Here is a 24481-nt window from a genome sequence, read left to right as displayed (position 1 = left end):
ATCAATGGAAATAAAGTTGTGATGGAAGTGAAACAACACCATCTGCGATTATTCACTTTTCTGGACTTTTCTCGACAATTCTTCACCATTTGTCATTATTACCTGAACAGCAGTGAGTGAAATCCCAAACCGAAATAAAATGTGCGACACGGCTACGTCACAACGATACAGATCTAAATTCATTTTGGGGAAACTTCTTCCTCGCGCTACATAATACATAATCATCTGTACCGAGGATCTGACTGAAGCTCACTTCACATCGTCAGAATGCACCGGCTCAGAGTCCCCAAAGGGAAGATAGGAATCTTGAATGAAACAAGTAATCCACATTAATATCTGTCAGAAATGCAGCTTGACTTCAGTGAAATACAGTGTACAACATCTGCATTTAAAAAAAACACCTATTGCGCGTAAATGTACTGAACACATCATACAGAGAAGATAAAATAAAAATAAAATAAAAATAAATAAACGTGGATAAACAATGTAAAAATAAGTACGGACTGACAATTCATTTAAAAAAAAATAAAGCGGAAGGAAGGAAGTCGGAAAGTTTTTGGATTGTGTGTTTGTTTTAAAACTTTTCACGTTTTTAAGAAGCACTTTGGGTTTGGCAGCAAGTGAGTAGACATGGCAGGAATCCAGGAGATATGGAAGGCAAACACGGACACAGACAGGACGAGGGGAAGGGGAACGTGGAGAAGAGATGGGCGCCAAGATGGCAGTTAAAGTAAAACATAAAGGGCCTTTACTCAAATTCACACTAATTATCATTTTTTCGCAAAATAATCAACAGAAAACTACAAACACAAAGTCAGAAATCAACTGGTCTGATAAGACAGAGTGCTAACCCTTTCCATATCCATAAAACAAAAATCCCGATCGGTTGGTTTCTTAGGCTCTGCCCCCTACCGCGCTGCACCACGCCCACTCTGCATTTTAAACAGGAGAAACTAACATTACAACGTGGGGTTGTTGAGTCATCGCTACCATGGAGAAGGAGAGCGAGCGGTGTTCCAAGAGTTAACGTCAGTTCGGTTGACAGAGGTGGACGTGGTCTACGATTAACTGACTGCGCCCAAACAGAGCCCCACCCACATTTGGAGCAGGAGGCGGAGCCTAGGACCTAAACAGAAAGCTCTTTAACAGAAAGGCTTGTAAATCCTTATCAGTACGATAATAATATAGTCTTGATACGTCTTGTTCGATTTACCCTGAAGCGAACGTGAGAAATAAAAGATTTCAAGCTTCCTGTCAAATTAAAGTCATTAAAACGTAATTGATTAGCATCACCATTCAATGTCGCATCGCAGCGGATGGAAAATGTGGTGAAGGTTTGGTGTGTGGGGACCAAGACGGAGACGGTGGTGGAGTTATGTAGGAGGAGTGGGATTAGTAAGGCTGTAAGATTAGTCGTGGACACATGCAGAGGACCCAGGCCCGGGTGGGGCTGCCAGTCTGTATGCCTGTCCCGGTGCTCCCGTCCCCTCAGCCGGTACGAGTGGTCCCCTGAGAGATGGAGAGATCAGAGGGAGAGATAGAGAGACATTAAGACAGTGGAGTGAGATACTGTATATATATGTATACAGTATATGGATATATAATTATATCTGCAAATTAAAAACATATGGATTCTCTCATTATTTCCCTCATCTGGCATATTAAAGGGAGAGGGAGGTGGAGTAGAGGTAGAGTGGTGGGAGAGGGAGGTAGAGTCGAGTAGAGTAGAGTAAATGTCGAGAAGCGGTAAACTAAAGGTAGGTACTGTAGATGTGGAGAACTGGTGGAGCGGAGGGTGAGTAGAGGGAGGTGGAGTAGAGGTACAGTAGAGGAAGGTGGAGTAGAGGTACAGTAGAGGGAGGTGGGTAGAGGTAGAGTAGAGGAAGAATATGGGCAAGGTAGAGTAGAGAAAGATGTCGAGGGAGGTGGAGTACAGGTAGAGTAGAGGAAGGTGGAGTAGAGGAAGCATAGAGGGAAGTGGAGTAGCGGTAGAGTAGAGGAAGAATGTGGGAGAGGTGGAGGGGGGAGCTGTGGAGTACAGGGAGGTAGAGTACATATAGGTAGGAGGAGAAGGTAGTAGGAGAAGGAGTAGTCTTTGTTCCGTGCGTCGCCAACTTCAGTGGAGCTGAGAGGGAATCTACAGGTTGAGTTGCATAGTGTTAGGGTACGATGGGAATGAAAATATTAGTAATAAACATGGCCAAAACCAAATGTATTGTCTTTGGTTGTAGGAATGTTCTTGCTGCACCACTACACTTAATCTCCAAATAGGTGGTGTTATATCAGATCATTTAGCGTCTTGGTCTGGTGGGACTGATGGTTTCCACGGTGGGAAAGGCCATTGCGATCTCAAGGAAATGCTCCGCATAGGTTCTCTCTTCTGTTATGAGGGATGTCGTTCTGTCACATCTGGGGCACCGCCCGGTTATTTGGTCAAGTGCTGCCGAGAAACATCGAAAACAAATTAATTCCAATTGTGCGGAACAGATCAGCCAGGTCACATCTTCATTGTTCTTTCCCTGCTAATGTGTGTGAGATGCATAAACAATTTGGAATGATGCACCACATTTGTTTTGTGAAAAACGAGTACATACTGTGTTTTTGTTATGTATATGTATAACCCACGCCAAGTGAGCACCGGTCATCTGGTGGTGCCAAGTCCACCAACAAGTTGTACGACAAAAACTGTTCTTTATAGAGCTGCTTCTAACAGGAATATGCTCCCCATCAACACCAGACAGACCAAAAGTAGATTTCCTTTAAAAAAGTTACCAAAACAAAAAAGCATGAATCATATAGACGTGATTTTGTTTTTTGCTGTTTTGGCAACTTAGACCAGGTTTTCATTTACTTCTGTTTTCTGTGTATTTGTGACAAAATGTTGGTTTTGTTTTCATTGTTTCATATGTAGAGTCATTTCACTTTGTGGTATGGGGGTGGTGTGGTTAGAGCAGCCACACATGGTCGAGCTAATTGGGCCCGAGATCAGTTGCTTGCCAGAGTAATCAACCAGCAACAGGTAAAACCCCCATTCCCACAGGGGAGGGGAGGAGCCCTTGTCATGACATGTCATCCATCTGCTCCGGTGCTTGTTCCAGCTTGCTACTATAAACTGGTTTATTTTCAACCCCGTCGCTTGTGTCTCTGTGCCTTTTTTGTTTATTGATACAGTATGATCTGAATTATTTTGTGTGGACCCCAGGAAGACTAGTGACCAGTTTGTGGAAGCCAATGGAACAGATGAACAATCTTTAACACACACTCTTTGGATGGTGGCCGGTGAAACGAGGCCTCTGCGTTTAACCCATCCTGGCTTGTCCTTCCTCCGGGGGCACAGCCAGGAGCAGTGGGCACACCCGGGGACCTGGTGATGAGTGCATGTTTTTTTTTTTGGGGGGGGGGGGAGGGGTCCTTACTGACGTTAGGTGGAGGAAACCCCATGTGAGCACGGGGAGAACATGCAAACTCCACACAGAAAGGCTCCTATTTGGGAGATAACCAGCCGGAGCACGGTGCCAACAGCGCCCCAGGCGGGAATCGAACCCAGGACCTTCTTGCTGTGAGGCAGCAGTGCGCCCTGCGCCACCGTGCCACTTAAATGGGGATCCAAATAAAGAATAAAGAGAGTAGAGGTAGAGTAGAGGTAAAGTACAGCGAGGTAGAGAAAAGGTAGAGTAGAGATGTGTGTGTGTGTGTGTGTGTGTGTGTGTGTGTGCGTGCGTGCGTGCGTACCTGCATGCATGCATGCGTGTGTGTGTGTGTGTGTGTGTGTGTGTGTGTGTGTGTGTGTGCGTGCGTGCGTACCTGCATGCATGCATGCGTGTGTGTGTGTGTGTGTGTGTGTGTGTGTGTGTGTGTGTGAGACCTGGGAGATGTTGATGCCTGTCAGTTTCTCCACCGTCTCGGGAAGGCGGGTCATGATGTCCAGAACCTCCCCGGTCAGTTTTGCTGCGCCCACCTCTCCTCCCCCACTGGAAACCATGGTAATCTTGGCGGCGGCGGACAGCGGCTTGCTGATCTCTTCTGCTATCTGGTGGACGACAGGGGGGCATTACACTATTATGATACTTTGTAATAATGACACTTTCTTATCACTTTCCTGGCTCCATTTCTATAAACCTCTCAAACTCTTTAGCTCTATGTTGTTATTTAAGGAAAGCAGTAAACTACAAGTTTCCAATGAAGAAGTTAAGATAAATAAAAAGGAACTTTGATGCACTGTATCACGATGTAAATAAAACATTGTCATATTGTAATACAACATTTAGTCTTTTAAATTATCAACGATAAGGATATATGACTGAGCATTTCACTTGATATTTTTTCCTATATATTTTTCCATTGTTTTTTTGCTTTTCTTGTATATATATTTTAATATTGTAATTTTTTATTTGTACATTGTTTTGCATAGCCTCCCGTGTTTTCCCTTTATCATTTGATTGCACCGTACTTAAGTATGACTGCACATAATAAATAAAAAATGTAGAATATTGAATATGGAGTCTGGACCATTTGAGTGAATTTTAATTAATTTAAACGTTTTGTTCTCTCCCGCAAATCAAATAATTACAACCGAGTCCAATAGTTAAATGTAATTTGGATTCTGAATCTCTCTGCATGTCATATACAGCATATTGTGCAACTATTGAGGGTAAATTGTGTGGATTTGTGATGTAATGATGGTGTTGGACCAGGGGCAGCTTCTCCAGCAGCATGTCCACCATGGCGCCCTCCTTGTACTGCTGGAACGCCTCCGCCTTCTTGGCCATCTGCATCGCCTCCGCCCTGCCCTTCGCCTCAAGCGCAAATGCCTCCGCCTCGCCCCTGACCTGGGGAGTGGAGTGGGGGGGTCACCTTAAAAGACCAGTTGCTAGGAGTGAAATTCGGACTTTATACCTCGGCCATTTCCGACGTCTTTAACGACCTTGGTTGTTGATTCGCGACGAGATCACAAATCAGCTGAGAGGACTCACCCTGATGGACTCCGCCTCTGCCTCTGCCTCCATGATCAACTTCATACTGTGGATAGAGAGATAGATAGATGGATGGATGGATAGATGGATGGATGGATGGATAGGCAAATATATAAATAGATAGATAGATAGATAGATAGATAGATAGATAGATAGATAGATAGATAAATAGATAGATAGATAGATAGATAGATAGATAGATAGATAGATAGATAGATAGATAGATAGAGTGACAGTTTGACTATTTTATTACAGATTTCCATATATGATCGTAATGTATTCATTATGGCTGTCAAAGAGTAAAATAATCAATGCCGATTAACAGCATAATATTTGTGATTAATCGCAGTTTTTAAATGTACTCAAATTTGACCTGAAAGACAGATATTTTTTTTAATTTAAAAAGCATTGCATTGAGAAATAATATAATTAAGTTAAATAAAGTAATTCATGCATTATTCATACTTTATTAAGCCATTGACTCTGACAGCCTTAGTATTAAGGTGTACACATGTTTCTGGAGGATGACCACCTCTCCCCCCGCCGCAGCCCGAAGCCCTGCCCCGTCCACTCACCGCTGGGCCTCGGCCAGCTTCTCCAGGCGGAACCTCTCGGCCTCGGCTGGCTTCTTCACCTTGGCCTCCAGCTCTTTCTCGCGCCGCGTGACCTCCTGCTCCTGTAGTGTGATCTGCTGTGTGCGCTCCACCACCTTCACCTGCATCTTCTCCTCCTCGATGCGCTGCTTGGTCTTCGCCACCTGGTGGACAGAGAGAGGAGGTGCATCCATTACAATATCATAAAAAATAAAAATAAAAAAAATTCCTTGGCCAGCCCATTCAAGAATTATTGAGGATTTGAGAAACAGAAGAACAATCATAATAATAAATCAGGTCAAAAACAACAACAACATGATGGCGTCGCGCTGCCCATAATGATAACGCTCGATAGTGGCGCCATCTTGTGGCGCTACATAGAAACTACAATGGGAGACTTGAAGAGATGATGGTGGACAATAAATAGGTTTGTCATACGCAGAGGAGCTGTGAGAATAGTTTGTTGTGGATGACTATATTACCTAAGCTCTTAAACTTGACTTTCTGGCTATAAAATCATTTCAAACCATGAAATGCCACACAATAAACAGGATAGTATCCAGCCAGATGGTCATTATCGCAAAAGAACCCCCTTCAGAGCTTCCGTGCGATAATGACATCATTATTGCACATCATCCAAAACCCAATATGCATCTGCTCCCTAGAGGCCGAGGAATTTTCAGGCAAAGCTCACGTCACTTTGAGACGACTGTCGATAAAAAAATAACAAATTAATCAGATACACAGTTCCCACCTGCAGCTGGTAAGCCATCTCAGACTCCGCCTTCTTGGTGTTCACCTCCACATCGTACACAGCCTTCTTCACCTCATAGTCCCTTTGGGCCTTGGCCATTTCTATCTCGTTCTTATACTGAGCGGAGATCTTCTCCTGCATGGCGTGGGCCTCCTGTGGAGAGAAGGAGGGGGAGGGAGAAAGGGATGAGCGAGGGAGAGCGAGGGAGGAGAGGGAAGGAGAGAGGGAGGGAGGAGAGGGAGGGAGAGAGCGGGAGAGAGGGAGAGGGAGATAGGGAGGGAGAGAGGGAGGAGAGTGAGAGAGAGAGGGAGGAAGAGAAGCAGGGAGGACAGGGAGAGAGAGGGATGAGAGAGGGAGAGAGAGGGAGGAGAGGGAGAGAGGGAGGAGAGAGGGAGGGGGGAGAGGGAGGGAAAGAGGGGGGGAGGAGTGGGAGGGAGAGGGAGAAAAGTACAAGAAAAGGATTGGGAAGAAGGGAAAGATGCGTGTTAAGAAACAACCAATGAGGTAGAGAGAGAGAGAGAGAGAGACACCAATGGAGATAGATTAAAAAAAAGGGACGCAGGAAGAGAAGAGAGACCAAAGGGTCTATAAAGTGAAATAATCACATAATAATTCACCGTATTGTGCATTCAACAGATAAATATATTTATACATACATAATATATACATTGTTCATATTTTTTTCACATATTGGCTATTTCTATCCTTATTATTGTTGTCATTTTTTATTATTATTATTATTATTATTATTATTATTATTAGTATTATTATTATTGCGCATTTGTTTTGACATTCGCTGCTGTAATGCGACAATCTTGCTCCGGTAATGACCACAGTATCTCTCCAACCATCCGTCTATAACGGATTATTCGGCCACCATTTTTTTTTTTTTTTTTTCGCACACTTGTCCCGGAGGAGAGTGAGGTCCAAATGAAAGCAGCATCCGACCTCCTCACCCTGATGACGGCATCCCGCTTGTTCTGAGCCTCTCCGATGCGAGCGTCCTTCTGGACCTGGGCGGTGCGGGCCTTCCCCAGCGAGTGCAGGTAGTCCTGGGAGAAGGACCAGAGGAGACACAGCGCGATGTATATTACAGTATCTTTACTATACAGCGTGCATACAAAGAATGATATTACCGCTATACGTTGTATGATGCTGTTTTGGGGGGGAAATGCAAGTTGCCTCCATTATAGGATTTAACTGAGCAACCAGTAACTTTTGGACAACGTCATCAAATAGCGCCCTCCAAAGGAGGCCATAGGAACTACACCATCATCACCAAATGCGATGCTGCAGTGGAGTCTTCAACTAAAACGGAACAGGTCTGGGTGTGAGGGGCGTGGCCTCCTAAACGGAGAGCCTGGACTGGACTTCCAATTCTGAGAGCTGGGAATCTCAGTGGACGGACTGGGATTGATCAGAAACCTCATGTTCCGGTGGTGTGACGCGCAGCTGAAAAGCGGCCGATTGGACTTTTGAGTAGCTCTGCTGCTGCATATCTTTATATGTTTTTAAGCAAAGGTCATGCATATTCAGTATTCTCCACCCGCTACAAAACAAAACGGCCCTGGATACCAAACGCCGCAGACGGGACAAGGCGCGGTACCTGGTCGTCGTGCACGTCCTTCAGTGTGTAGCTGACCACGCTGATGCCCATGTTGACCAGGTCCGAGGACGCCACCTTGAACACCTGCTCCGAGAACTTCTTCCGGTCCTTGTAGATCTCCTGTTGGGGGACAGACCACACAGAGAACTGAGCAGCTGACACATATCTCTCTATAATAGAATAATTTGCAGCGCGGAAATTCACTCGCACTTCACTCGAGTGGACAGCAGGGGGAAGACCACTAAACCGGTCAATAGACGCTTAATACAGGGGAAAAATGGATGTTGAGATAAGATAAGATAAGATGAGATAAGATAAGATAAGATAAGATAAGATAAGATAAGATAAGATGCTTTATTAGAAATTGCAATAAAACAGGGACAAACAATGAACATTTAGGAACAACATAACATGCGGATAAACGGTAACTTCTTGGTAGTTGCAGTTTAGGACTGAAAATTAGGGTTGCATCCCTGTTTGTGGGACGACTGAACGCATCTGCTCACTGTACATTTCGTTTCGATGGGTCACTAAATCAGATGACATAAACCCGTGTTCTTTAGGGGGTAAATGCATGTGCGGTATTGCACCTCGGTCCTCACCTCGACGGTCAGATGAGCGATGATGGCTCTCTGGTGTCCCTCCAGCGTCTCCAGGGCGATGTGGGCGATCTCCGCTTCAGACTTCCCCATGAACATCTGACAAGCTGCCGCCAGCATCTGCTTGTTCTGGCCCTGGATCTTCATCTGCCGGGGAAGGATCCAGGTTACAGGTTTCCAGCATTTATTACTGTTTATAGCAACAGCCGAAATATTATCACGCTTTTCTGTTGAAGAACTTACCACTCTGCTGCAGCTTCTCACTGTGCTTCAATGCACTCCAATGGGGCAAACGTTACAGACTTAATGTCTTATAACGTAAGACATCTATAACGTCTCCGTTTTGAAATCGGAAAACTCATAATACAATCGGACAGTCTTTATATGTTGTACTGAAAAAGAAATGTCTGCAAAACCAAGCCTTCCACAAATCAGCTGTTTTTGCTTAATCCGTACTAATATACAAGACTAGAAACAGGAAGTGGTTTTGCTTCCTACTTGCAACCTGCTGTAGCCAACGTTGCGTTTCAGGGTTTTATTGACTATTTTGCGCTTCCTCAAAGCAACTATTTTGGCTTCATGCTAATGTTAACCTACAGTAAGACTATAAACAGAAAGTAAGGGACTAGAAACAGTATGTTGAGTCGCTTAACTTACTACTCATCTACTGCCAACCCACTGTAGCCACCATTATGCTCTGGGGTAGCATTTTATCAGGTTTTTACAGGGTTTTATTGACTCTTTTGCTGTTCTGCAAATCAGCCCTTTTGGCTACATGCTAAAGCTAATGGAAGAGACTAGAAACAGGAGGCTGAGTCACTTCCTACTGACAACCTCCTATAGCCAAAGTTAAGCTCCGGTCGTACTGCAGTGATGACAAGAAAAAAAAAGTGTATAAATGAGATATTACTGTCATTCAAAACATGATATAAAGTGCTATAATTTGAGTTTCCATTTCCATTTAAAGGAACAATAGACAACTTTTTGCTTGTACTTATAAGTTAATGTTGATTGCACAGTGTAATGGCTGTGGAATAATGACACTGTCTGTGTTTAGATTGCTTCCCTATAAGCCTCCATATCACTGTGCATTCGGACAATTTACATGGAGTGCTCTGTGGAAAACAAAAGCAAAAAAAATAATACCAGAAAAGTTGAAAGGTTGTCTATCGCCACTTTAATGATTAAGAGTCAGGCATTTGCCCCATTGGACTGCATTTAGTCCCTCAGAGAAGATGCAGCGGAGTGGTATCTCAACTGTGAAGCATTCAGCGAGGCTGTTGCTATGAACCATGGACAGGTGTGAAGACGTTCTGTAAATGTTTAACCACAAGGACGACCAATGGGACACTAAAAGAACTGATGATGGTTAAAGTCTTACTGTAGATAAACAATCAACATAGGACACTTTACGACATCATCATTCGCTGGGAACCACAGGGACCCTCCACGGTGTCGTTTAATCCATGGTAAAAGGCCTTCAAAACGAAACTTTTATAAGGGTTATTCATTATTTTAGAATTGAATGGAGGTAGTTTCAAGTCTAATAATTCAAGATCTGATAATTAAAGAGAAATTATGCTTGAAAATAATTGGCTGAGGAATGATCGTGAACCATCAAGGTCTAAATTGACCACTAATAAAATATAATATCTACTTATTTTTATTAAATGCATATCACTTGGTTGCTGTTTATTATTATATTTTGGGTGCCTTCTTTTAATGTAAAGCACTTTGAGTTGCATTTCGGATTTTCTCTTCAAATTTCTTGAATTTGTTTCATTTTGCGGTTTATTTCATATTGCAATTTGTTTCGTATTTTTATTCTATGACTTTTTTTATTATTATTGCTTATTGTTTCGATGTGAACAGCACAATTTTCCTTTCCCTTAGAATTGTGGGGATGAATAAAGTATCTATCTGTTTAAAGGTTATTATTTTTATTATTATTATTATGATTATGATGATGATGGTGATTATTATTATTGTTATTATAATTATTACTATTATTATTATTATTATATATTTTTTTATTAATATTATTATTTTCATACCTGGGCTATACCAGTTACTGAGATGGGAACTCCATGTCGAGTGTAGACCTTGTCGCTCTTCACATTCAGAGTCAGAGTGTTCAGGGAGATCCTGCAGGAGAGGAGGAAGAGAATGAGAGGAGGAGGAGAGGCCACAGGAAGACATAGGATAATTAAAGGAATGATGAAGAACTGAATGGAAGGAGGTGTCAGAGCAGTTAAAGTTGTAAAACGCGTGTTTACTCCTCAGCATTTTCACCTCTGCAGCTTCTGGACGCAGGGGAAGACAAACACTCGTCCTCCAGCGATCATCAGAGGAGGGGAACGACAGAATCCTGGGAAGAGAAACAACATCATCCATCCATCCATCCATCTATCTGTTTATACCACCATTCATCCATCCATCCATCTATCCATCCACCCATCTATCTGTTTATCCATCTGCTCATCTATCTATCTATCTATCTATATGTCTGTCTATATGAATAATTAAATGTTTTAGGCTATATGCATTAGTCGTTTATAAGGACGTTCTACAATCTGTGATTAATATTTCATATTTACTGGATAATTACATAAATATAACAATTGTTAACAAACTCGAACTAAGTCAAAGGTTATCGACACATCACAATCACACATCTAACCAGAGATAGATGATACAACATGCTTCATAAAGAGAAATTAAATATGGATAATACTAACAATAACAATAATAATAATCATCATCATCATCATCATCATCATTTCATTTGTATGACGCTTTTCCCTCATGCTCAAAGACATTTTTTTCATTAAAATCACAGGGAATAAAGTAATCCAAAAATATACATTATTATTTAACATTAATATCATGGTTATTGAAGGTATTGATGGAAAACTATGAAACCTACCTGAGACCACCATGGCCTCGTTGGGACCACATGTGTAAAACATTATGCCCTCGGTCTAGAAAATAAACAAAAAAAACAACGATTAAAAATACACATTTCAAACACGGGCGGTAACAATTTAATATGGAATAATGCATTGTCCCACCCCAACGCCCCCCCTCCCACCTCACCGAGCGCTCCCCAGAATAAACGGGGAACGCCTGTTCAGCGTCGGGAAAAAGACGCACTCTAACCCGTGTCCCTTGCCATACCATATGTTCCCATTTGGTTTAAAATGAAATGATCAATGGATTTCAAAACGAAATGAAAAAACAATTGTTATTATTATTATTATTGTTATTTTTATTATTATCACAAAAAAAAGAGAAAACAGACGCGCGAGCCTGGCCGCGTTCGCGCCGTGTTTACGTGGTGAAGGGGCGCGGACAGGAGACGGACGCAGTAGAAGCGCACTTACCGGCGACAGCCAAATATCCGCAGATATGCGAGGACAAAACCGCGCCCGAGTGCTTCGGCGTCCTACCGCCTTCCCCGCAACGACGGAGACTGGGATCCGCTGCGGCCCGGGTCGTGCCCAGTAACGAACGCCGCTCTTCGCACCCCCCCTGGTGGCCAGAGGCGGAGCTGCTGGATTTAGAACTGGCGGTCGGGAGCGAGCGGCGACCTCCGGGTGCCGACGCCAATGCGGGAGTGTGGCGAACTGCAGTTCAGCGGATGGCCGCTAGATTGTGTTCGGAAAAAGCGCCCGACTGAATGGCGGTCAATGGAAAAAGAGGCTTGAAACAAGACAATAGGGTCAATGTCTTAGTTGTTGTAACGGGTGTCTGGATTGCAAAATTATAGATGGACGGAAAAATGGAAAGATGAATAATTACGCTGCAAACTTTTGTCGAACGTGACTTTCAATCAGTTGCATTTTGTTACCAGTCTCAAACCACTGTTAACCACAGTAACAGCCAAGCCTCCTATAGGAATAAGCAACCTCATATAGCTTTTGACAAAATTGTGCTTTTTTTTTTTAAACAATAAAGGATACTTTTGCAAAAATAATCTTCTTTTATGATTTCACACACGTTTTTATTGCTATCATCGCCTTTGCACATTCTGTTTTGTGCTTTTCTAAATTAAAAAGCAACGACATTTCAAAGGATAGCTTCACTGTTTTTCAAGCCGGGCCTTGTGTAAATGGTGGTTCACGTCATTTTCACATACGAGGAATATTCTCTGGTAGGAATTTGTGCATTGCTGAACAGACAATTTACATTAAAAAAATATAATAAATTGCATAATTTCCAAAGAAAAATAGCAGAATAAAAAACAAAAAATACTAATATACAAAATATACAGAATATACAAAAAAAAAAGTGATACAATGCACCGGAATATTCCAGTTAAAAGGTGAAAGCTGGGTCTGTGAGGCTGTGTGGTTGCTTGTAGAAGAAAAATAATCTTTATTTGTCACACGACACACCACACATGCACATGCTTTGGATGGTGGCCGGTGAAATGAGGCCTCTGCGTTTAACCCATCCTGGCTTGTCCTTCCTCCAGGGGCACAGCCAGGAGCAGTGGGCAGCATTCGTTGACGCGCCCGGAGACCTGGTGACGAGTGTCCATCGCTGGTCAGACGATGATATGTGCATGTTTTTGGTGGGGGTCCTTACTGACGTGAGGTGGAGGAAACCCCATGTGATATTTTTTATGTATGTATGTATGTATATATTCGTTTTTTATATAAGTTATTGGTATGGTGATGAATAAATATAAATATATTTAAATATGAATACAATACTAGAGATGGAAGACAATGACTGAGTAGGTATATGGTATTACTATGTTATTACTAGATTATTGCAATGTTTACAGGGTTATAATCGTATAATTAAAGTATAAGAATACGACAACATATCACACACATAATTGCACCTTCACAGCTGTGCCAGGTGTCTTTTCCTTTAATAAAACCTAAATAATTTATTATTATTATTGTTCCAGCGCTGAAGCACGGGCTCCAGCAGGACACGGATGACGTCACGGCCCGCGTCCCGTCTTCCGGTCTGCGCCGCCGTGCCAGGGAAACCCCGTTCGCCAAATCCCTCCCAGCCAATCGCAGGCGGAGCCGCGGCGGCGGTAGCCAATCGGCGGCGAGGACGAGGCCCGTGGCGGCGTCCCAATCTTATAAAGGCTTTGTCCCGACCCACGGCGCCGCATCCTCCTTCTGCCTCCTCCTGCTGCTGCCGCCAGGTACCAGCTCCGAAGCGCCCCAACATGAGGGAAATCGTGCACATCCAGGCGGGCCAGTGCGGTAACCAGATCGGCGCAAAGGTATGATGGAATTACAGCGCCAACGTTTACCACAATAACATTTATTTCTTTATTTCTAATAACAACATGCGCATCTATTGCTAAGACAAATCCCGATCGCAGTGATTTAGTGGGGTTTTTTTGTTTGTTTGTTTTTATTTGTATGATAATATTTGTTGTCTGGCTGTTGTTTTATTTCAGTGAAATGCAAATAAGTGCCGCGTTTCTCTTCTTATTTATACAGTGTATATATAGTCATAACATTTCCAAAAACTTAAAGAGAAGTAACGGAGCCAGACACTGTTTGCAGAGTCGCCTGGAAGTGACAGGATGAAAAGCGCTTCCCTTGCCCCCTCATTGTTTTCTCCCCTAGAAAGTCCTATAAAGTGCAATTTTTATCCATAATAAATTTCATTTAACCATTCCTACAAAATAATAAATACAAATTATGAATAGTAGTAATAATAATCATAATAATAATAATAATAATAATATAGTTCAAAATAATTGATGTTTGACATCCAGAGTGTGATTTCCTTTTCGACTTTTCTTTATCTTATCGTTTCAATTGTTATTTAAGTTTCATATTATTCTCCCTCCACCTTTCCTCCTTTTATTTATTTTTTTATCTGCTAAGAGCAGCACCCGTGGCTCTAAATAAAACTCATTTGGCATCGTTGACAAAATGAAAGTCTGAGTCCACTGAAGCGTTTATCAATGAACTTGTCTTGGCTTGAAAAAAGAAGCTGCAGCTGCTGTGTGGGCAGCTCGTTGTGGCCCTTTGTTTCCAGCACTGGATCCCAAAACGCCCCTCACACAGAGAACCCACTCTGCCTGCCATGATGATGATGATGGTGGCCTTTATTTGCATAGACCTTTCATACACAACATGCTTACATTAAAATAAGTCAATAATAATATTAATAACAATAAAACTATCTGTCCATCTATCCATCTATCTATCTATCTATCTATCCATCTATCCATCTATCCATCCATCTATCTATCCATCTATCCATCTATCTATCTATCTATCTATCTATCTATCTATCTATCTATCTATCCATCTATCCATCTATCTATCTATCTAGCTGTCCATCTATCCATCTATCCATCTATCTATCTATCTATCGCTGTAGAGTCATATTGCGAGTATTGAGACTTTAACATCTGCTGAAACAAGACTAAAAATATGTTTTTTGTTTTTTATTCTGGATTTTTTTTTTTTTTTTGTGGACCCCACCCCCAGATATGTGACGCACACCCCTTTTCTTAAGAGACAAAGCAAATAAAGGGAAAGAAAGAAAGAAAGAAAGAAAAGACAAATTTGCTGAGGCAGAGCAGAAGAATGCAGGACCTTCAGCGTGGGCTGTCTGGATGGAGGGAGGAGGAGGTTAACAAGTGCCCCAGTGTGTGATGAGCTCCTTTAGGTGCAGAGGGAGCGGCATATGGGCCGAGTCACGCCGTGCTCGCTGATCACTTGGGACAAAGTGCATTTGCTGATACTTAGCGGCACTGAGGTCACCGGCACCGTGCTGTCCTCTTTTAGATTAGCCCCGCCCCCAAATTCCCTCCTTAATCTGTTCCCCGAAATCCACCACGATGCAGCAGTGGAACCATCAATGTTCCTGCTGTGTTTTACCATCACTGTTAAGGATATAAGACACAGATCCATTTAAAATAACGTAATAATAACTCTTTTCATTATGAATTCTTCTGGAATATCTAGACGATTACAAATACTCAACTGACAATACATTTAAAAATTTAGATGCGACAGATATAGATGTGAAACTCCAGGTCCAGAAAACAATGATCCGCTTCTCATGTTTTCCCTCCCTCCAGGCACTGGTCTAGGTTTGGCTCTAGATCCCAGAGTGGATTTTAAACTTTTTGAACCCGCATTTTTCACCTGTGATTATACAGATAATAACACAATATTATTATGTCCTAATAAGTTGGAGAACATGGCTGTAACTAGATGCGTTCGATACCAAAAGTGGCACATTAATCCAGTACAACAAGCAGGTTACGCGCTGTTATACTGTTTTCTTTCTATTTTGCCAGTCGTAAAATAATCATCTTTATGTCTGTAGATACAGTGCTCAGACCTTTTGACCTGAAGTTAAAGTACAAATACCCGGATGCAGAACGACTTCGGTCAAAGTGAAACGATGCACACAGTCGACTCTAAATCCCCGCCTGGAGTTTTCACTTTTCCCGAAACCTGGGTTTTTCAAGGTCTCGCGAAGGGGGTGAGATGTGGTGTGAATGGGAACGGCCACATTGACATTTCTGCTCCAAGTTAAAGAACGTAAGAGTACTTGTTCTTGAATGGACTTCAACTTTTCAAAGTAAAAGTACTCGTCATATACAGTGTCCTGATACTTCATAAAGGTGTGTGTGTGTTAGGAATATAATAGAGTAAAAAGTGAAGATATTGTCTTTGAAATGTAGTGGAATAAGCTTGAATAGACTTGTACTTAAACAGACTCGATGAACCCTGTATCAGGCCGTGAACTCCCCTACCAGTTGCCATAGTGATCCCAGAGGGGGGTGAGGGGGGGGGCATAGCAGATGAGGTCACGGCAACAGGGGATTAAACGACAAGATCTATCTCTTGTAAAGATACTCACCAACTCCCATAATTTGTCACGCACACACACACACTTGTTTCTTTATTCGTCTCTATCACTCGCTCACACAGACAGTAACTGACTCCGATTAGCAACTTTAAAATAGATCCAGATAAAACGGGGGGGGGGGGGGGGGTCCAGGTCCAGAAAGAATCAGCCCGGTTTCCATGTTTTCCCTCCAGCCCCAATGCACTTCCATCAGTTGTTCCTCTGGGGAACAACTGATGGAAGTCTTTAAAAAAAAGCATAAATACCCCGACGTAGACGCATAACAGCTAAAAGTGAACTGATCCACATGGTTGACTCTAAATACTGGGGTGGAATTTAAACTTTTCCGAACCCGGATTTTCCGCCTCCGACTTAGCGGTTACACGTTGTGTACAATTGAAGCGAGGGAAACATCCCTTAGGAGCTCAACAGATTCGGGGTCCCAGAGACTAAATCGGATCAAACTAAAGGGCAAATTAGCGTAATGCAAATCAAATCGAGGATCCTTGGTGCGGCAAAAAAGGTGGAGAATCCCTGGAACAGAGTAGTGCGTGTAGAAGGGAAAATGTCCTGGAAATAGTTGTAATTCCCAGTTCATTTGCTCTGAGATGGAAGGTTTGTTCCAGCGTGGAATCTATAATGTTCCACTGGATAAAATCTGCGTGGGATGGGTGGATTGATGGGAAATGGATTCAATGTGGAAATCCAATGTCCCCAGAAAAACCTGGAAACTGCCCTTCGACAAATAAAGATTTGATGCCGTTCAGAATTGCGTCACGTCTAAAATACCACATTGCTTTCAAATGAAAATATTTGACGAGCATCTTTCAAATTTTCTGCTGAGATCACAGATGCTCACAATTTGGTCTTTATATCAGAATCTGAATGAGTCTATTCCGGCAGGTGCATTTACATGTACGAGGAATTAGCATTAAAGAAAAAAAGCTTAGCAGTCTGAAAAAAACCAAATTATAAAATAGAATAAAAAGTGATAATAATTGAACATAATACATTATAAAAAAATACCATAAAAAGTAAAAATTAAATCAACATTGCCAATTTTACATAAATGGATGAAAAATACAAAATAGAAATAGTGAAATATATTAAAATATACAAAGTGCGATGCACAGGATAAGTTATTGTTATGATGGTATATCAAGTATAAATTATAATTACTAATGTTATGTGTTTACTAAGTTATTACAGTTTGTACAGTGGAGATTTTTTAGATATATTTTTAGAGAGATATTTAGACAGGAGCTTTGACATAACGGACCAACTCCATTTTAATTGCATTTACGCTTATTTTTGTACTACTAACTTTTTTTTTTTTTTTTTTTTTTTGACACACTGCCTGAACCGCCCTGGTACATTCATTGATTTAAAAAAAAAAACAACAAAAAAAACCACAATTTTCCATCTCCGCCTCCTCATGGGATCTCCATGTGATGCTGCTCTGTGTACAGGGTTTTAAACAGGTCTTTTTATAACTTTTCAACATTTGGAATAAATGCCTGTAAGAGGATGTCAGAAATGTTTTTTTCATTTGTTTACAGAGGATAAAACTTTATTGATCCCCTTGGGGAAAGTCATGCGTTACTGCGGCAAAAATGAAGCAGTGCAAGTCATGAAAGGGATCCGGCCCGCTTCACACCTAGTCCGTAATCGCATCCGACAGTCAGATCTTTTTCCTAATGGCCGTCAGTTGAACTGCGTATGTCAAGGAAAACGGGAGAGTTGTTTTTCCCAGAACAGTTTTTTTTATGTTCAGGTTTAGGAAGTTCCCTCTGTAATAACACCTTTATTTTCTGTAATTATTTGCACAATCACGTAATTCTAAGCACAAGTAATTGATCATAGAATGTCAGATTAATTATCATTTTGTTGATTTAAATCCTGTTTTGTGAGAATTAGGCTCTCTCGGGGAAAAGACAGGTTGCGTTTATAGACACTGAAGAGCAAAGGAAAAGTTTCAAAGAGCACATTGAAAGTGCTGTAAAAGAGCTTGAATTTGAACTCAGTTTAGATTAGTTAATCCTTCAGTGCTGTTTGTGACATTTCTTGTTCGTCCTGTTTCCACTCGAATTCCGGTTGAAAGGTCAAAGATGCTTTTCCATGCGCTGGTTTTTACAAATATTAGGCCTGAAACATCATAAAATTAACTTAGATCTTAATTTATGGCTTAATTTCACCATTTCTTTTGGTTTCATCCATATATTCGTTTTGTTTGTCAAAACTAGTGGATTTCTGAAGAAAATCCAAGAAAATCCTCGTATTTACCACTATGCCCCAAGTTCTTTGGAAAAAATACAGTTTTTATTTAAGTTATTCCAGTTCTTACCTTGTTATTTGACCTGAAATAAACTCTTCTCATATCACTTCATAGAATCATGTCCTTCATAACCTTTCCTGACACTTACCTCTCTGTTGCAAATATACACAGAACTTACCTGCACTACTTCAGTCTCATTTAAATGGAAATGTGTCTTTAATAGGTCTTAAATCTTATTACATGTTACAGGTTACATCCTGACACCTGTGGACACATACACACACACACACACACACACACACACACACACACACACACACACACACACACACACACGATGCAGCGGGTGGACATGGACACAGTGTTTTAGCTGGGAACAGGGCCTGGCTGTTTGCTGCAGAATAACCTCTTTGACACGGCGGGTTATTTTCGGGAGCCGTAGCGAATGTGATTCCCGCGCTCCCGCTGCCTCCAGGTGGAGTCCCATGACCGCAGGAAGGCGGAGGGAGGGCGGCCTCTCACGCCCCCCGGGTGAGCCGGCCGACTGAGCCGCGATTGTCCCAACGAGCTGATGTTCTCGTGGTTCAGACCTTCACGCCGCCGCAAGGAGAGGTCTTTACCAAAAGGGCGTCATGTGGTTCCAGATCCTTTTAGTTTGATGAAACACCCGTTGCCGGCTGGGATGTCTGAAGTTTAAACTGGGTTCAGTGGTGCCGCACAGTTGCCTCACAGCAAGAAAGTGCTGGGTTCGAATCTCGGCCGTCCCGGGTCCTTCGCGTGTGACGTTTGCGTGTTATCCCCGTGTTTGTGTTGGTTTGTTCCCACCATCAAAGGCGTGTGTGTTAGGGGTGAATACTCCTGCCGGTGCCCCTGGGCAAGGCACTGGCAACAAGCGCTGGAGTCGCTCCCACTCTCCATGTTAACTGATGGATATATGGCAAAAAGGAATCTGATCTATAGGATGCTTATGTTTGCACATGAAATTACCTTGTGGTAAGACATTTGAATACAGATACAGAGGTTAATTTTCAAGTTTATTGTATATTGACATTTTTTATACGTTTTGTTAATTTTTAGTTTTATTTTAAAATAATTTTATTTTTAAGTTTGTGTATTGTCACTTTTTCTATTTGGTTTTTTTTTCAGAGAATTTTTATGTTTATTGCATGTTGCCCTTTTTTGTTTTAACAATTTCTTCAAAATTGTTTCTCTTTGCCTTTATTACTTTGTTATTATTTCCCATTGTTTTGATGTGAGCTGCTGCAAGACCCTCATTTCCAGCTGAGGATGAGCATCTATCAATCTAACAGTTCATATAAAATTTGAATTTTTGACAGAAAATATGCAATTTGGAATAGAAATAAAAATACCGTTAATGCACAATCTTAAAAATAACAAAAAAATGATTTTTATATTGATGTGTTCCCTCCCTGTCTATACAAAGCTGACAGCACAAGACAAAGGGTTAATATTTACCAAAAAAGGACATTAAAATTATGTTTTCTTTCCCTGTGATTTTAGTAAGAGCCCGGATGAGCTGACCTTTTACATATTTCCTTTAGGTGAAAGGTTTAGGAGTTTTTCCACCCAAACCCAACATCATACTGACGCCACGTTTAACAGAGGGTTGTTTTTGTTATTTTTAAACTCTGACGTCCACATTGGATCCATCACTCTTTCTTTTAGGAAAGTGCTGCACCGCTGCCTCCAGAGGCCCGGGAACAAAGCTCTGCATTTATTGTGTGTGTGTGTGTGTGTGTGTGTGTGTGTGTGTGTGTGTGTGTGTAGTTCTGGGAGGTGATCAGCGACGAGCATGGCATCGACCCGACCGGGACCTACCACGGAGACAGCGACCTGCAGCTGGACCGCATCAGTGTGTACTACAACGAGGCCACCGGTAGGTACACACACACACACACACACCGTTCACTCACCACCAAATACACATTCAGGTGATTGGTCTGTCTTCAAAACATATCTCGACCTGATTTTTCCTTTTTCATGTATTTTGTTAAATTTTGAGCTTTCTGCTTTTTTTTTTATATTCTGTAAATAACTAATGGGCCAAAACAAAAAACATTGATTATCCTCCAGAAGTAGTTTGTTTGATTTCATTTTTTCTTATTTTATTTTATTATGGGTTATGGGGGGGAGTGACTTTGCAAACCGTCAATTAAAAATATGTATATAAATTAAATTAAATATATTATTATCAAAATTAGACCATTTGGCTGAAATCGACAGAAATAAATAAAATGGAACAAAGATTGAGGTGAGACAATAATGCAGTGCATCTCTGTACTCTTAACCTCTATATATAATATAATTATTATTCTAAACAATGGATGATCCTCCAATCAGAGGACAGGGCTGTTTGACTCTCGACGCTGCTTCAAACCATGTGAAGTGTGATGTTATACTCTACCTGGTCCAGTTTATTTAATATTCTAATGTATGCGAGAAATATTGCCAAAACATGTTTCCAGACTTATTCAAAATCTGTACTTAATTTTTTCTATTTGTTGTTTGTTTTTATTATTATTGTTATCATTATGATTATTATTATGATTATTATTGCCCAATTCATGAATAAAGTATCATCCCTTTATGTATCTATTGAGAATATCTATAAAAAAAATTCTGTGATAGTCAAAACGCGTGTGTGTGTGTGTGTGTGTGTGTGTGTGTGTGTGTGTGTGTGTGTGTGTGTGTGTGTGTGTGTGTGTGTGTGTGTGTGTGTGTGTGTGTGTGTGTGTGTGTGTGTGTGTGTGTGTGTGTGTGTGTGTTTCGCAGGAGGGAAGTACGTCCCCAGAGCCATCCTGGTCGACCTGGAACCGGGAACCATGGACTCTGTTCGCTCCGGCCCCTTCGGACAGATCTTCCGACCTGACAACTTTGTGTTCGGTACGGAGGCAGTGTTGCTAAGTGGCAAGACACGACGGCGTTCAACCTGAATTGTTTTGTTTGAATAAAAGATCAAGAAAAACATGCCCTTAGTGATTAATTTACAGGCAGAGTTTACCACGGACACACCGGAGAAATAGCGCCTGGTTGTGCCGCCTTTAATACGGGCTAATTATCCCACTAACACAGACACATAGTGTGTGTGTGTGTGTGTTTGTATGTATGTATGTATGTATGTATGTATGTATGTATGTATGTTGCTCAGACTGCTATCAACCAGGAAAGCAGGTTAAGAAAAGAGATAAATAGAGGGGCATAGGTCCACCTGTCTATCAAATCGAGAGGGTTGTCCCAATCGATCGACTGCCCCAATGCCTACCACAGCCTCCAAAAATTGATTTATTTCTTTCCAGGCCAGAGTGGAGCAGGTAACAACTGGGCCAAAGGCCACTACACGGAGGGTGCAGAGCTGGTGGACTCGGTGCTGGATGTGGTGCGCAAGGAGGCGGAGAGCTGCGAATGTCTGCAGGGCTTCCAGCTCACGCACTCCCTGGGCGGCGGAACTGGCTCGGGCATGGGCACCCTGCTCATCAGCAAGATCCGAGAGGAGTACCCTGACCGCATTATGAACACCTTCAGCGTGGTGCCCTCGCCCAAGGTCTCACTCCGGCCGGCTCGTTTTGTTGTTGTTGATCAGTAGGGTAGTGTAACAGCCCATTTTGGGGTTTATTTCTTTATTGTACATTCCCTATTTTTCTATCTAGGAGTTAATCCTTATCTTTGCTGGAATATCCCTCCGGGGATCAATAAAATACCTGCCTGTCTGTCTGTCCGCCATCTAGTGACACTAGGTATAAAATGATTTCTAATCAATATTCCATCTCAACATCTTGTGTACTCAGCAGGATAATGTACGCCCAGCCTGTCATAATCGCAAAATAACCCCCTTCAGAGTGAAAGGTTGCCCCTTCTTCTCCCCCTGTCAGGTTACGCTGTGATAAAGACCGTCTGCCTGCACATTACCCCTCGCATATTAGCACCTGTCTTGTAATTAAGGTTTAAATTGGAAAACCCTCTCTCCAGGTGTCTGACACGGTGGTGGAGCCGTACAACGCCACGCTCTCCGTGCACCAGCTGGTGGAGAACACGGACGAGACGTACTGCATTGACAACGAGGCGCTGTACGACATCTGCTTCCGCACACTCAAGCTGACCACGCCCACCTATGGTGACCTCAACCACCTGGTGTCGGCCACCATGAGCGGCGTCACCACCTGCTTGCGCTTCCCCGGGCAGCTCAACGCCGACCTGCGCAAGCTAGCCGTCAACATGGTGCCCTTCCCCCGGCTGCACTTCTTCATGCCGGGCTTCGCGCCGCTCACCAGCAGGGGGAGCCAGCAGTACCGCGCCCTCACGGTGCCCGAGCTCACACAGCAGGTGTTTGACTCCAAGAACATGATGGCCGCCTGCGACCCGCGCCACGGCCGCTACCTGACGGTGGCCGCCGTGTTCCGTGGCCGAATGTCCATGAAGGAGGTGGACGAGCAGATGCTGAACGTGCAGAACAAGAACAGCAGCTACTTTGTGGAGTGGATCCCCAACAACGTCAAGACGGCCGTGTGCGACATCCCGCCGCGCGGCCTCAAGATGGCTGTCACCTTCATCGGCAACAGCACCGCCATCCAGGAGCTGTTTAAGCGCATCTCCGAGCAGTTCACCGCCATGTTCCGCCGCAAGGCCTTCCTGCACTGGTACACGGGCGAGGGCATGGACGAGATGGAGTTCACCGAGGCCGAGAGCAACATGAACGACCTGGTGTCAGAGTACCAGCAGTACCAGGACGCCACCGCGGAGGAGGAGGGCGAGTTCGAGGAGGAGGCGGAGGAGGACGCCTGAAGCAACAACGAAAAGCGACGAAAGAATCTGCAGAAAAATATAGATTAAGATTGGGGCGGGGCGCGGGGGGTGGCGCGGGAGGTGGGGCGGGGGGTAGTTGATAAAATTGAATGTTAAAATTGGATAAAATTGGATGTTCTGAGGAGTTTGATGGTTGGGGGGGTGGGGGGTTTAAAACCCATGACCAAATAAATGTTCCATTTTGTTCCAAAGCTGGCTTCACACTGAATCCAAAAACGCATCCGACGGTCAGATCCTCCCCTTGTGGCCGTCAGATGAGCTGCGTCTGGGTTATGCATCCCATAATATGTCAGGGAAAATGAGAGAGCTGTTTTTTCCGCCTGAACAACATCGAGTAGTTATGTTATGGGTTAAGTTATACCATGTTCCATGAATGAGAGTTTGAAACTCAACTTCATCAAGTGGGACAAAAACACAAAAAATAAACAATTTAAATAATGTCATTATTTTATATACGTGGCTCCGAAACTTGGCGCAAGTGTTGGAAAATTTGAACGCATCCCGGAGCCTCGAACACGTAAATTCCTCACCGCAAAATGGGCAGGACTTATCATGGGGCGGGGTTTACAACGTTACAGCTTCTCGCGCGCTTAATCCGACTTTTCCACCAGACTTCCGTTTTGCTGTTGGCGTTTGTTGGGTTCACTGTAAAGGTGGCTTTACATCCTCACGTTGTGCTGGATCTCCGGACGCCATTTCCCAGAATCCTGTTGTTTTCCGAGATGGCTTCCTTTCAACCACTGGCTCTTTTGTCACACTGCACTTTCTGAGCCTTATAGTCATATTCATGTTTTTTGTTTTTTTGCCCCAGTTTAACACTTGTCCCTGAGGCCTCCATTACTCTAACTTTATGCTTTAACTGTTTTTTTTTTGTGTCAATGGTCTCATTTAAAGGAAACTGCAGTGTTAAAAGCTGTAGCTGCAGTTTAGAAGCTTTCAGGTTAGATTGGTCAAATAATTCAAGTTAGAACGTGAAAGTGACCGTGAGCTTTGTGAATTTTACTCT

General features: G+C 42.7%; 2 protein-coding genes across 2 annotated transcripts; one reads left to right on the top strand and one right to left on the bottom strand.

Moving 5' to 3' along the window:
- Positions 1-1388: 1388 nt before the first annotated feature.
- flot1a (flotillin 1a) lies at positions 1389-12021 on the bottom strand. The gene is made up of 13 exons (XM_080005104.1): positions 11909-12021; positions 11452-11506; positions 10818-10893; positions 10580-10670; positions 8529-8672; positions 7927-8046; positions 7277-7372; positions 6321-6473; positions 5549-5730; positions 4974-5019; positions 4692-4829; positions 3866-4030; positions 1389-1509 (listed from the first exon to the last, which is right to left on the bottom strand). Exons 2-13 carry the CDS (start codon positions 11492-11494, stop codon positions 1489-1491), a joined length of 1275 nt encoding a protein of 424 aa, XP_079861230.1. The 5' UTR covers positions 11495-11506; positions 11909-12021; the 3' UTR covers positions 1389-1488.
- A 1682-nt stretch (positions 12022-13703) lies between these two features.
- Positions 13704-23481, top strand: LOC307240059 (tubulin beta chain-like). The gene is made up of 5 exons (XM_080013643.1): positions 13704-13776; positions 20443-20551; positions 21448-21558; positions 21972-22216; positions 22642-23481. The coding sequence occupies exons 1-5, from the start codon at positions 13720-13722 to the stop codon at positions 23452-23454; spliced, it is 1335 nt and encodes a 444-aa protein (XP_079869769.1). The 5' UTR covers positions 13704-13719; the 3' UTR covers positions 23455-23481.
- The last annotated feature ends 1000 nt before the right edge of the window (positions 23482-24481 follow it).

Source organism: Zeus faber, assembly GCF_960531495.2.
Source record: "Zeus faber genome assembly, chromosome: 1".
Lineage (NCBI taxonomy): Eukaryota > Metazoa > Chordata > Actinopteri > Zeiformes > Zeidae > Zeus > Zeus faber.
Note: the sequence above shows the minus strand (reverse complement) of the source record. Positions and strands in the feature narration are given on the sequence as shown.

What these genes read in the sequence shown, in the direction of transcription:
- flot1a (XM_080005104.1), bottom strand. Translation starts at nt 11,494, where the DNA reads ATGTTTTACACATGTGGTCCCAACGAGGCCATGGTGGTCTCAG. An exon ending in AGCGGGATGCCGTCATCAGG is followed by an intron (nt 6,474 to 7,276) that starts GTGAGGAGGTCG and finishes TTCTCTCCACAG; the next exon opens with GAGGCCCACGCCATGCAGGA. An exon ending in CAGAGGCGGAGTCCATCAGG is followed by an intron (nt 4,830 to 4,973) that starts GTGAGTCCTCTC and finishes TCCACTCCCCAG; the next exon opens with GTCAGGGGCGAGGCGGAGGC.
- LOC307240059 (XM_080013643.1), top strand. Translation starts at nt 13,720, where the DNA reads ATGAGGGAAATCGTGCACATCCAGGCGGGCCAGTGCGGTAACCAGATC. An exon ending in GTACTACAACGAGGCCACCG is followed by an intron (nt 20,552 to 21,447) that starts GTAGGTACACAC and finishes TGTGTTTCGCAG; the next exon opens with GAGGGAAGTACGTCCCCAGA. An exon ending in ACCTGACAACTTTGTGTTCG is followed by an intron (nt 21,559 to 21,971) that starts GTACGGAGGCAG and finishes ATTTCTTTCCAG; the next exon opens with GCCAGAGTGGAGCAGGTAAC.